The sequence below is a fragment of the Danio rerio genome, chromosome 9 (genome assembly GCF_052040795.2).
Source record: "Danio rerio strain M-AB ecotype USA chromosome 9, GRCz13ab, whole genome shotgun sequence".
NCBI classification, from domain to species: Eukaryota; Metazoa; Chordata; class Actinopteri; order Cypriniformes; family Danionidae; genus Danio; species Danio rerio.
The window spans coordinates 54,331,963-54,346,672 of NC_141029.1; the positions used below are offsets into that span (position 1 = coordinate 54,331,963).

The 14,710-nt window shown below is 32.5% G+C and overlaps 1 protein-coding gene and 1 long non-coding RNA gene across 7 annotated transcripts in view; both read right to left on the reverse strand.

The window, feature by feature from the left end:
• LOC147835440 (uncharacterized) overlaps window positions 1-14,710 on the reverse strand; it is a 456,431-nt gene that overhangs the window by 321,161 nt on the left and 120,560 nt on the right. The gene's annotated exons all lie outside the window — the stretch shown is intronic.
• The window catches only part of tanc1b (tetratricopeptide repeat, ankyrin repeat and coiled-coil containing 1b), a 326,871-nt gene that overhangs the window by 184,281 nt on the left and 127,880 nt on the right, over window positions 1-14,710 (reverse strand). For all 6 annotated transcript variants that reach the window (XR_015499911.1, XR_015499912.1, XR_015499913.1 and 3 more), the window contains exon 4: window positions 2,331-2,426. Coding sequence is in view for 3 of the 6 variants with exons in the window: in XM_087268444.1 (XP_087124570.1) it covers window positions 2,331-2,426 (96 nt within the window). In the remaining 3 variants the exon portion in view is untranslated. The remainder of the gene's footprint in view (window positions 1-2,330; window positions 2,427-14,710) is intronic.

Genomic DNA, 14,710 nt, shown 5'->3' on the forward strand with positions numbered 1-14,710 from the left:
GATACAGAGACCTGCGGGATGTAGATCTACCACAGATGCTGCATGATGCCCTGGGAAATCACTAAAGAATTAACGAGTTCGGAAATCATCATCTTTTATGAACAGCAAAACAATTAAAGTGAAAAACGAAAGCAAAAGGAGTAAAGCTAGTAAGTGTTTTCTATTTATTAGAAGACAGATGTGGATATGGAGTTAACTAAATTATTTATTTTATTTTTATTTTCAATTTATTTTTATTTTATTTTATTTTAAATGTAATATTTAGGGAGTGACGTTTTTTTATTAATTTTTAATACATTTATAATTCGGTCTAACAACAATTAAATAACACATTTTATAATAATTAATAACTCCTATAACAATAACCGCTAAAATAAAAATATGAAAATAAAATGTATTTTAGAAGAATTAATTTTGTTATTATCTATAATTAATTTATAAACTGGTTAACTGGTTATATTAATGGACAACATAAATTAAATTAAATTGTTTGATTAATAATTATTATGATTATATTTAAATTTAATCTTTAACTATAACTATTACAAAAATGTAAACGTTAAATTTGTACAAATGCAAACGTACGTATTTTCATGTAAAATTATGGGGGAAATAAAGAATAAGTAATTTATAAATGCCTCCAATGGGAAAAAAACAATATTACATAATTGTTTAAGTTTATATTTATTAATAAAACACAAAAAAATGAAAATGCTGAACACTACATTAAAATATTAGAGCAATTTTTGTTGTTCATCCTAGAAGAAAACATTTCTGGTTCATGTTTTTAGCTGTAATGCACCAAAATAGAGAGAGTCAGTCTAAACAATATGTATAGCGCAAATGCAGAGAATACAGTCATGGGAAAAGCGCTGACAACATGATTCTGATCAAAATCAATGATGTTCTAGTGTCTAATCTAATGAACACCGTCATCTCAACGGGACTGGAGGACGATGTTAAACTGAGCCGCAGGGAATGTGTGGAGATGCTAAATATAAACTCTCTCAGGGTTAAAATAACATGTGACTGACCCCCATGTACACACTGCTGACCCTTATAGGTGTGTGTGTGTAGTATGAGTTTGTGTGTGTGTGTGTGTATATATATATATATATATATATATATATATATATATATATATATATATAGATAGATAGATAGATAGATAGATAGATAGATAGATAGATAGATAGATAGATAGATAGATAGATAGATAGATAGATAGATAGATAGATAGATAGATAGATAGATAGATAGATAGATAGATAGATAGATAGATAGGTGTGTGTGCGTGCGTGCGTGCGTGCGTGCATGCGTGCGTGCGTGTGTGTGATTAAATAACTTATTTATGAATTTTTTATATATTTATCTTTTAGTTTTTAATAAATAATCAAGATGAGTCTTCAGCTCACTACAACAAACTAACATAAATAAATGTTTTAAACAAATAGTCAAAATATGAACTATAAAACACATCAATAACTAATAAACTAAAACTTTAAAAAGACATGGGCAAGTTTATATATAAAAAAATAAATAAATCACAATATTACCAAAGTATCATTCTAAACCAATACAATAGAATGCATAAATAAATAAATAAATAAATAAACACATAAATAAATAAATAAATAAATAAATAAATAAATAAATAAACACATAAATAAATAAATAAATAAATGCATAAATAAATAAATGCATAAATACATTAATTAATTAATGCTTAAATAAATGCATCTAATAAATAAATGAATACATAAATGCATAAACAAATGTAAAAATAAACGCAAAACTAAATGCATAAATAAACAAATGCAAAAATAAATGAATAAATATTAATATCTTTATCTTGTAATCTTTAATAAATAATCCAATCCTACGATGTGACTATTATGGATACACACATTACGATATCAATGCTCAAACAATAAATTGTGCAGCCCTAGAGAGAACTTTACCCTAAACTAAAGTGAATGACAGATATGAGATCAGCGCACTACAATTTACAGAATGGTTTTATGTATATCACGCAAATTGTGGTTTCTTTGTCCATGACCCCTTTGATAACTCCACAGTATGCTCCATCAGCTGTGTGTGTGTGTGTGTGAGAGGCCTGCAGTGATGACATCATGGGATACAGTGGTGCCACAGACAGACAGCTGGCACTCCACTGGCGCCGCCCTGATTACAGCTGCTTGAGGAGCTCTGCTGTCTCACACTCTCAATGACCAGCACAATCCTCAGACCAGTGATGTGAAGATCAATACACACACACACACACACACACACACACACAATCTCTAAACCCAGCACGTGTTTTCACTCACCAGCAGTAGCAGAATCAGGCACCTTCTTCAGCGACGCCGCACACACATCTCCAGGAATACGAGGACTCTCCACATATTTGGGCTTTCTAACCAATCCTTCAGAACAGAGAGAGATAGAAACATCATCAAGAAGGCTCTCCAATGGCAGATCTCAGAGAAAACAGCGTCTGAATGATGCGAGCGTAAAGAGTGGACAGACTCAAGCTGCTGGTGTCAGCTGCAGTAACACTCTCTCGCAGATCTGGGAATGTAAACTAGAGGCGGAAACAGCACAGTTTAACTTTCAGATCCGTCTCTGATACTGAGAGTGTTTCTGAATACACATCTGCCCCTACATACAGTACATTCCCAATGCATACATTTATTAAGAAAACAGCCAGTGCTTTTTCTGCAAATGCCTCGCTTTTGTTTTTAAAGGCACAGAACTATGCTTGGAATTGATTTTATACACTGATAAAAGTCCGCTTACTGAAGGGGGGAAGATGGGAAATTACACTATGTTCAAAAGTTTGGGGTCGACAAGTTTAAACTATTTATAAGCATACAGTAAAGATATGGCAAAATAATGATTTCAATTTATAATATTTTCTTTTTCATTTATTTCTGTGCTGCAAAGCTGAATTTTCTGCTTCATCACTCTAGTCTTCAGTGTCATCCTAATATTAATTGATGCTAAAAACTTCTTAGAGATGTAAATAAAAACAATTAAATTAAATAAATAAAAACAGATAATGACATAAAATTACACATACAAACAAATATAAAACTATTGGAAAAAGAAGTTTAAAAACAAAAACAAAAAAAATGTAAAACAAAAACGAAAATAAAAACTAAGCAAATAAAAAACCTACAACGAAAATAAAAAACAAAAGAGAATAAAAGAACTAAACAAAAACCAAACAAAAACCAAATAAAACTAAAAATAAAAAAACAAATAAAACTAAACAAACAAAAATAAAAAACTAAACAAACAACAAAACAACAAATCAAGAAAAAAATAAAAAAACAAATAAATAAACTGAAAAAAACTAAACTAAAACAAAATTAAAACTTAACTAAAACAATAGACAAAAATAATAATAATAATAATAATAAATAAAATAAATAAACAAAGCAAAAAACTAAAATAAAAAACTAAACTTAAAAGACGAAACAAAAATAAAAATAAAAAAACTAAACAAACTAAAAAACTTAAAAGCAAAGAAAAACAAAAAACTAAAATTAAAAAAAAACAAACTAAAAAGCAAAAAATAAACGTAAAAGAAAAAGAAAAAAAAACAAAACTTAAAAAACAAAAATTAAAAGCTAAACTAAAACTAAACTAAAAACAAAACAAAAACAAAAACTTTTACCATGTATCACAGAAGATAAAACATTTGAATAAAAATCAATATGAATAAAATAATAAAACAAGTAAAGATAAGAAAATACAGTAAACTTAAGATAAGTTAACATGATAAGTTAAGATCAGGTAAGAAAATGTTTTAACTTGCTAAACTGTAACTAAACCAAAGCTAAAGCAAAAAAACGTTGAACAGTTGTGTAAACGTTTATACACAATAACATATAAAAAACTAAATAAATAACAATATTAATATTAACAATTATTATGTACAGTAGTGTATGAGTCTAAAATACTGCATAAAACAGCCTCATATTTGATATGAACAGCAATACTCTTCACATCTGACACGACAAGCTTGTGCCATCCTAAAGAGGCAGAATATTCGCAGTTGAGCAAATAAAAGACAGCATCTCCAGCCTAGTAAAGCCTGTAGATTTAAAGCACGTTCCTCTGTTTATGATGGAGGACCTGCAGAGATCAAAGACCTGGAGGCCCCAGTCAGATCTGACCAAATAAGCTCATGGAGGAAACAGTGTGTATACATCCAGCAGAGCTCCACACCTGCTGAACTTTGACCTCGAACTGGTGTTTATATGAGCTCAACATCCTCAAGTCATCAACATCAAATTATAAATGATGCAGCTTTCTTAGTGTACACTGCTTTTCTAATAGGAACAACATACAGTTGAAGTAATTATTATTAGTTCTCATGTGAATTGTCTTTTTCTTTTGGAGAAAGTCTGATTTGTTTTATTTTGGCTACAATATTTTTTTTAACCATTTTAAGGTCAATACAACAAACTAACATACATAAAATTATTAAATCAATCATACAAATATTATCTAATTTACATTATTATACAAATATTATAAAAATGATAAAACATAAAAAACAATAAATTAAATAATAAAATTATTTAGATTAAATGACAAAATCCTTGTAAAAATAAAAAAAATCTAATCATGAGCTGGATGTCTTCAGGTCACTACAACAAACTAACATAAATAAATGTGTTAAACAAATACTCAAAATATGAACTATAAAATAAGCAACAAATCAATAACAAATAAACTAAAAAGACATGGGCATGTTTATATATATATATATATATATATATATATATATATATATATATATATATATATATATATATATATATATATATATATATATAATAAATAAATAAAATAAAATAAAAAAACACAATATTACCAAAGTATCATTCTAAACCAATACAATAAAATGCATAAATAAATAAATAAATAAATAAACACATAAATAAATAAATAAATAAATAAATACATTGATTAATTAATGCTTAAATAAATGCATCTAATAAAAAATTAATACATAAATGCAAAAACAAATGTAAAAATAAAAAAATAAAAACTAAATGCATAAATAAATGAATAAATAAACGCAAAACTAAATGCATAAATAAATAAATGCATAAATAAATGAATAAATAAACGCAAAACTAAATGCATAAATAAATAAATGCATAAATAAATGAATAAATAAACGCATGAATAAAAGCATAAATAAATGCATAAATAAACAAATGAAAACATAAACAAATATATAATTAAATAAATAAAGGCATAAATAAATAAGTGAATGCATAACTAAATAAATAAATATAGGCATAAATAAATGCAAAAATTTATTAATTAATGCCTAAATAAATGCATATAATAAATAAATGAATGAATAAATAAATGCATTAATAAATGAACAAATGCTCAAATAAATGAATAAATAAATGCATACATAAAACATTTATAAATCAATAAATCAATTAATAAATAAATCAATAAATGAATGAATGAATAAATAAATAAATAAATAAATAAATAAATAAATAAAGAAAGAAAGAAATAAATAAATAAATAAATCTACATCTTGCAAAAAAATGCAAATAAATCTAATCAGAGTTGGACATAAAGAGAGGGTGTTTGGGTTAACATAAAATCAACTTTTCACTTTCTCATTGCATAAATATGCAGCTGATTTATGTGCAGCTTATGAAATGTGTATATAAATATTTGGTTTTTGGGTTTGTATTAATGAAAAAAATAATAATTAAGCTGCTTTAATGTGCTCTTCTTGGATACTAAATTATTGAAATGCACCAAGATTGAAATATTCAGTGCTGATTTACACTGCCATCTATAGTCTCCTACAGTGTAATGCAAATGATACATACATTACATTTCACATGACACATTTCACAATCACAGTCTGTTTCTTTTGCTATGAAAAGTCAAATCATACTTCATTTTTATGAAATGCATCTATTATTATTATTATTAATATTATTATTATTTATTATTATTATTATTACTATTATTTATTTATTATTTATTTATTACTATTATTATTACTACATTACTATTTCAATTTATTTTCATTTATTTTTTAATAATTATATATTCACATTCTACATCACATCTGATTGCTTTTATATGTCCTACACAACAGCTGGTTTGTTCTTCTTAAAGGGCCAGTTCATCTAAATAGTAAAAATATGATGCAAAATGATTGGCCACTTCTACTAATTAATGAAATCTGAATATCCCTTGTCAAACCTAAATATATATGAACAGCACACGCTCTCATGTTTTTCCATCCAAATCCAAGCACAAGTTGTGGCTTCAGGCGGAAGAGAATAAATACACACGTGTGATTAAAATGCATGAGTCTGGTCTCTCTGGTGGAGCACAAACAGGTATTAACTCAGTCTGAGGTCCAACGGCACATCTGAGACGCATGCAAATAAACAGCCAGAGAATATAAATCAGAGGAAGAACAACAAGAGGAAAAACAACTCATGTAAAACACTGACTCTAGGAAACCTTCTGCTGACCACATCTAATCAAGAAGAAAATACTGTAATGCACTCATGTTGGACACATAATGTTATTCTTATTAATATTTCTCTTTTTTAATGCTTTTATTTAGTCAGAATTGTCTATGTCCAGAAGTAAACCATTAGACAGAAACATGAAATGACAAAATGCAAAACAAAATAAAAACATTATATTTATAATAAATGAATTTTACATTCGTATTATTATTGGTTATATTTAATTCATGATGTATTATTATTAGTAGTAGTAGTAGTATTGTTAATAATAATAATAATAACATTTTATAAATATTATTATTATATTTTTATATTCTTATTTTTCAATATGGGGTGATTATAGAATTGTGGGTACATTTTGTATTTTCAAGATAAACCTCATATTATTTTTTTTATGAAACAATTTTGATTAATAACAAATTACATCAAGTAAATATACACTAACCGGCCACTTTATTAGGCACACCTGTCGAACTGACATGGCAGCAACTCAATGCTTTTAGGCATGTAGACATGGTCAAGACAATCTGCTGCAAAATGGGGAAGAAAGGTGATTTAAGTGACTTTGAATGTGGCAGGGTTTTTGGTGCCAGACGGGCTGGTCTGAGTATTTCAGAAACTGCTGATCTACTGGGATTTATACGCAAAACCATCTTTCAGAGAATGGTCTGAAAAAGAGGAAATATCCAGTGAGCGGCAGTTCTGTGGTTGCAAATGCCTTGTTGATGCCAGAGGACAGAGGAGAATGGCCAGACTGGTTCCAGCTGATAGAAAGGCAACAGTTGCTCAAATAAGCACTTGTTACAACCGAGGTCTGCAGAAGAGCATCAGTGACTGATGAGTCTTAATTTCTGCTGCCACATTCGGATGGTCGGGTCAGAATTTGGCATCAACAACATGAAAGCATGGATCCATCCTGCCTTGTATCAATGGTTCAGGCTGGTGGTGGTGGTGTAATGGTGTGGTGTAATGGTTGCAATACTTACTACCTAAGTATTGCAAAACTAACCCATCCCTTTATGACCACAGTGTACCAATCTTCTAATGGCTACTTCTAGCAGGATAACACACCATGTCATAAAGCATGAATCATCTTAGACTGGTTTCTTGAACATGACAATGATGCACAAAGATACACAGTCACCAGAGCTCAATCCAATAGAGCACCTTTGGGATGGGGTGGAATTGGAGATTCACATCATGGATGTGCAGCAGACAAATCTGCAGCAACTGTGTGATGCTATCATGTAAATATGGAGCAAAATCTCTGAGGAATATTTCCAGTACCTTGTCAAATCTACGCCACGAAGGATTAAGACAGTTCTGAAGGCAAAAGGGGTCCAACCCGGTACTAGTAGGGTGTACCTAATAAAGTGGCCAGTAAGTGTAGATAAGTGACAAATAAAAAAAAATAAAAAAAACAACATAGTTAAATAACCATATGGGCATGTTTATATAAATAAATCAAAAATATTTTAGCAACCCATCATTCTAAATCAATGAAATGGAATAAATAAATAATTAAAAATAAATAAATAGCTAAATTAGTATAGTATAATAGTATTATAGCTGAATGAATGAATAAATAAATAAATAGGTAAATCAGTATAGTATAGGATTATAGCTAACTAAATGAATAAATAAATAAATAGTTAAATTAGTATAGTATAATATAATAGCAAAATAAATAAATAAATAAATATAAATAAATAAACAAATAGGTAAATTAGTATAGTATAGGATTATAGCTAAATAAATGAATAAGTAAATAAATATAATTAAAATTAGTATTATATAAGATTATAGCAAAATAAATGAATTAATAAATAAATAGTTAAATTAGTATAGTATAAGATTATAGCTAAATAAATAAATAAATAAATTAATTAATTAATTAATGAATGAATGAATAATTAAATAGTTAAATTAGTATGGTAAGATTATAGCTAAATAAATTAATTATTGAATAAATAAATAAATAAATAGTTAAATTAGTATAGTATAAGATTATAGCAAAATAAAAAAATAGTTAAATTGGTATAGTAAGATTATAGCTAAACTAATGAATGAATGAATGAATGAATAGTTAAATTAGTATAGTAAAATTTTAGCTAAATAATTGAATAAATAAATGAATAAATGCATTAATAAATGAATCAATAGATGAATAAAATGAATGAATGAATGATCGAATGAATAAATAAATAGTTAAATTAGTATAGTAAGATTATAGCTAAACCAATGAATAAATAAATGAATGAATGAATGAATGAATGAAACATATTTTTTAAAAATGCAAGCATCTAAATATTAGCTGGATGTCCTTTGGCCATATAGAGTTAATAAATCCGAACTTTTTACTTTCTCAATGCATAAATATCCTGAATATAAACATATACATATAGTAAATGTGTGTGTGCATGTGCGTATGTGCGAGAAAGAGAAAGAGAGAGAGGTTTAAAAATTGTCTATTGTCGAAATGAAGGGATTTTTTACGTCTGGAGCTCTTGATGTGGGTAGATGCTCACAGGCTTTAAAAGACACACTGTAAAGTCAAAGACCTCTTGACGCACTCACATTTGAGTCTTTCCCCCAGACACAAGATCTTCTGTACAGACAACAAAAGCCAAGGCTAAAAAGAGAGCGGCGTGACAGACAACTCTCCACTTTACTCTGAAATATGCTGTATTCAGAGCACAGTGAAGGCCATGGATTAAAGTTCACTTTTCTGAACAGAGGGAGGTCGGCGTTCAGATCTGCCCGGAGGTCGTTTTATTGCATTGACTGGTCAGTGAGAAACCATCGCCACACCAATGCTTCAACTCAGCGTCAGATCAGCCGGATGATTCTGGTTCTACAAAACCTTCTGAACATTAATCAAAACATTTGACTTGCAGATTTAGTAACAGGGCGGCACTGGTTAGCACTGTCACCTCACACCAAGAAGGTCGCTGGTTCGAGTCCCAGCTGGGTCAGTTGGCATTTCTATGTGGAGTTTGCATGTTCTCCCCGTGTTGGCGTGGGTTTCCTTCGGGTCCTCCGGTTTCCCCCACACAGTCCAAACACGTGTTATACAGTTAAAGTCAGAATTATTAGCCCCCCTTTGGATTTATTTTTTTTTTCTTTTTTAAATATCTCCCAAATGATGTTTAAGAAAGCAAGGACATTTTCACAGTATGTCTGATAATATTTCTTCTTCTGGAGAAAGTCTTATTTGTTTTATTTCGGCAAGAATTAAAGCAGCTTTTAATCTTTTAACACCATTTTAAGGTCAATATTATTAGCCCCTCTCAACCTCTTTGTTTCGATAGTCTACAAAACAAACCACTGTTATACAATAACTTGCCTACTTACCCTATACTACCAAATTAACCTAATTAACCTAGTTAAGCCTTTAAATGTCACTTTAAGCTGTATAGAAGTGTCTTGAAAAATATCTAGTCTAATATTATTTACTGTCATCATGGCAAAGATAAAATAAATCAGTCATTGTAAATGAGTTATTAAAACTATTATGATTGGAAATGTGTTGAAGAAATCTCTCTGTTAAACAGAAATTCTGGAAAAAATGAACAGGGGGGCTAATAATTCTGACTTCAACTGTTGATGAATTGGATGAACTGCTTTTTATATGTATGTTACGTATGATGTCAGAAGACTTTTTATTAATATGTCCTTAAAGTATTTTTTGGTTCAATGATGAGAGGTTTCACCTTTTCTGAAATGTTTACACAGATGTCAAAAATTGTTAAATAAATGTGTAAAATGTGTGCTTGTTTCCAATAGTATTGATTAAAGTAAATCTATTTTTATGTATTTTTTATATTTTGGGTAAGGCATAAAACAATAAAAATGTAAATAGAGTCGGAGCGACATCTCGATAAGTAGCCCAAACTGTCTGTCAGCAAATGCAGATTTGAACAACTGCGCAGCCGTTTGTACGCAGCTCTGCCGATTTTGCATAGACGGGCTATGCGTTCATATGAGAGAGAGAGGGAGAGAGAGAGGAAGAGAGAGAGAGAGAGAGAGAGAGAGAGAGAGCATGCAATCGGTAAAAACAAGCTTAATCAAAACCTTTTAAAAACCTAAATCAATATTGGAGTTAGTTTTGCACGCTGGAGGAAGGTTGAAGTATTTCTTTTAGACAGGTAATTTTCTGTTTTTAAAACTGTTTTAGCTGATGTAATATTGGATGTTGTTGTTACAAATGGGTTATATCTTCACAGAAGTGTTGTTCAGCCACTAAAATAGTCCGGTAAAAGATTGATAAGACTATTTTCAGTTTCATAAGGGCCTTTTACAGCATCGATAATGTGGATTTTAATTAGTTTAACAACAAAACACAAGTAAATAGCGCTATTCCGCCTAGTCTTCCTATATTGTTTACCATGCTAATCTAAATATAAGCTCTGAAATAGCATGACATGGTTTCCGCTACATTTTTTCTCCCATGGTGGGGCGCCACGCCAAAATTGATCCTGCCACAGCTATATTACAGCTTTTAAATTTAGAACATTCAGCTTTTTTTAATAGTAGGTGATAATCGCACCAAAATGTATTAAAGGGTAAGTGAATTATAACAGCGCAAACTTTTCTGTAACCGTAGTACTGCTGTCCATCAACTAGATTAAAGACCTATCTGTTTAGTAAAGCATACACTCAATGCATCACCTAGCGGGTTCCACACAGGCTTCTGCATCTTGCTTATATACACTATGAACAGCAGCTACGCTAATTATTCTCTTTATTCTCTATTTTCACCTGGGGATACTCATCCCGAGGTCCTCAGATTATGCGGAGTCACTGATTGGATCCAAGACCGGCGACGTGATGATCCCAAGGATTCCATATCCGGGACCAGGCCGTATCCTGAGCTGCTGCTGCGCTGATGGTCGTGGGGAGTGGAGAACATGAGTCTGATACCAGCAACGCTCCAGGGACAGACGAGTCTTCGCTGAGGCCATCTTCCAGCCTAAACCACGGCGAATGAAGTTCTGCACAAGACTTTTGGCCAGCGGAGAAATTAAAATGGTCGTGCCCAACTGAGTCTGGTTCCCTCAAGGTTTTTTTTCTTCACTCCCATCAGGTGAAGTTTTTTTTTCCCTCTCCGCTGTCGCCACTGCCTCGCATGGTTCAGGATTGGTAGAGCTACGCATCGATGAATTTGCTCTTCAGTGTTTGAACTCTCAGTAATGATTAAATCACACTGAACTGAGCTAAACTGAACTGAACTGAACTTAAATACTAAAACCTGAACCACACTGTTCCAGTTACTATGACCATTTATGTGAAGCTGCTTTGACACAATCTACATTGTAAAAGCGCTATACAAATAAAGCTCAATTGAATTGAATTGTTTACGTGCTGACTGACTGACTGACTAACTGATTGTGCGTGATGCGTGAGGCCAGCAGACACGACGTATAGCCGCTTCACTTTACTTCAGGTCACATTAATGCCGCTCTGTAGGTCTTTTGGAGACATTCATAAATATTCCCAGCAAATCTAATAAATGCTGGAGACATACTTGTTACATCAACTCACTAAATCGCACTTCAGAACGTTTATTTGAGAGCGCACAAGAAGATCTGCGCTTGAGCAGCATATATTTGAGGGGGCATGAAAGACATTGTATGCACGAGCAGAGGAATTAGGCGCGCAAGCAAAGAGATTTGCATGCTCGTACGCTCGATATAGACTTGTAATACTGCGCTCACGACATTTATCATAGAAATAATGCCATAGTTGGTAGATCTGTGTAAAAAATGCGTGCCGCCACAGCTGGAAAAAATCCTAGAGGAAACACTGGCATGTCAGTTTGGCTTAGTAATGAGTGTAATTGCTGCCGGACAAGCACTAATCACTTTTAACACATGAGAGAGGGTTCTTCTGCTGTCATCTTTAAGGTGCGCATGCTCGTGTTTCAGGAGGTGGGGCTCTCGTTTTTCCCGGGAGTGTCACGTATTTCAGACCCATATCCCGCCCATGTCCTGTAACGTTCTGTCCTCTGGAAAACTCCTAGAATCTTCACTTCGCACTTCGCGCGCACCCCCCGGATAAAATTTCCCTGATTTTATGATGCAAATGTTGGCAGGTATGACGGCAGGGGAGGGACTGTGATTCAGAGATTTATGCTAAGCTGTTAGCATTGTGGAAGATCACCTACTGCACCTTTAAATCACAGTAATCCAGGATATAAATGTAACTTTACAGTAATTTCACAGTGATTTAACACTTTATTGTAATTTTACAGTAAAATATAGTTAATTCTACAAGATCTTCTTCTTCTTTGGCCTTAGGGTGCTTTCACACCTGCCTTATTTAGTTCGATTGAATCGCACAAGAGTTTGTTTCCCCTTTTGGTACGATTTGTTTGGGCAGGTGAGAATGCAGCAATCCAAATAAGCATACCGAGACCTGCTTGAAGAGGTGGTCTTGGTACACTTTCAATCGAACCCTGGAGCGATTCATTTGTGGTGAGAATATGATTCGTACTAAAACAGGTCCAACCGCAAAAAGTACTGCGCCTTTTGGACTAATCCAGTTGCCGTAGGCCGATGCGATGTGCATTATGGGATATGGAGGAAAAATATTTGTTGACAGCGCTTTACTAACAGAGAGAGAGAGGGGAAAACATTACCTGATGGATCGTTGGTAATATTTCCGCAAGATGAGCATGTCGCAGTTTAGCTAGATTAATTCACGCCTCCTCCTGAAGTGACGAGTGATGCATTAAACACTGTTTTCCAGCCGCGGCCGTGCTTCATTTTCGTAATGTATAGTTGGTCTAAAGCAGGAATACAATCAGTTAGCGCAGTCGTCCCTCCAGAGTAAAAACAACATTTTGTGTCTGCCGGTTTTGTTTACTTGCGGGAGTTTATTGGCATTTTCCCGCTTGTGAATTCTGACCAATCAATAAGCAGTTTAGGAAATATGTTCAACAACATCTGGCCAATGAGAGACGTGGATTTTGTCAGATGACTGCATTTTGGTTCGTTTCAACTGGTTCGGACCAAAGCCAGCAGTGTGGAGTGAACGACCCAAAGACGGCAGAAAATGCAACAATGTATCATTTATTACCCTTGGTCCAGACCAAATGAAGCGAACTACAGATGTGAACGCACCCTTAGTCCCGTATGGTTGCGGGGTCGGCTCTTTGGAGCAAGCCATTTTAGACATGTCCATGTGATAACTACTTTTTTTACACATTCCTGCTGGCCTGTCACCCTCATACACTCATACATTACAGACAATTTAGCCTAGCCATAGTTATTTCTACAAGATAATACTGTGATATCACAGTCATGGACTTTACTATCTACTGTGAGGTTACACTATACAGCTGTAATTTCACAATAATTTAATGCAACAAAAATCACAGTAAATTACTGTGAACTCATTCATTTTCTTCTTCTTCTTCTTGTCAGCTTAATCCCTTTAATCAATCCGGGGTCTCCACAGTGGAATGAACCGCCAACTTATCCAGCACGTTTTCCAGCCGTAACCCATCTCTGGGAAACATTACTGTGAACTACCTCACGATTATTTACTGTAAATTCACATACAGTATTTTACTGTGAAAGTAATGCAATTATTAGCCAGTAATTTACTGTGAATTTAAGGTCAATTTTTTACAGTGCTCAACTGTAGTTTTGAGGTGAGTTTGAAGTAGTTTTTGCTAGTAGTTAATTAATCGTGAATTAATCTTTGCCCAGCACTTCAGTAAAACAAATGTTTGACCAATCATTTTAGTCTTAGTTTTTGTTGCCTAAAATAGCCTTGCAACAATCTCAACATGTACTGAAGCAGGAGAACTCCAGCTGACCTCAGACCAGTGGAAACCCAAACGCTCCAGTAGAGGTCAGTGAGGAGCGAAGCAAGAAGAAACGCATGTTGTGATGAAAGAGAGCAGCCCAAAATACGCTCTGGCCTCATGCGATAGGGCTTTAACAGGATCAATAACTGGGATGTTTGCAGAAACAGAGGTTTATCTTAAAAAGCAGCCGCCACAGTTCAGGCTTATAATTTCTGCTATGAGGAAATGAGCAGCGTGCTGAAATCAGGATCTACAGCTGGGGTGTCAAACTATGTTCCTGGAGATCCACAGCCAGTCCTGCACAGTTTAGTTCCAACCCTGCTTCAATACAATTACCTGTAGGTTTAACTAG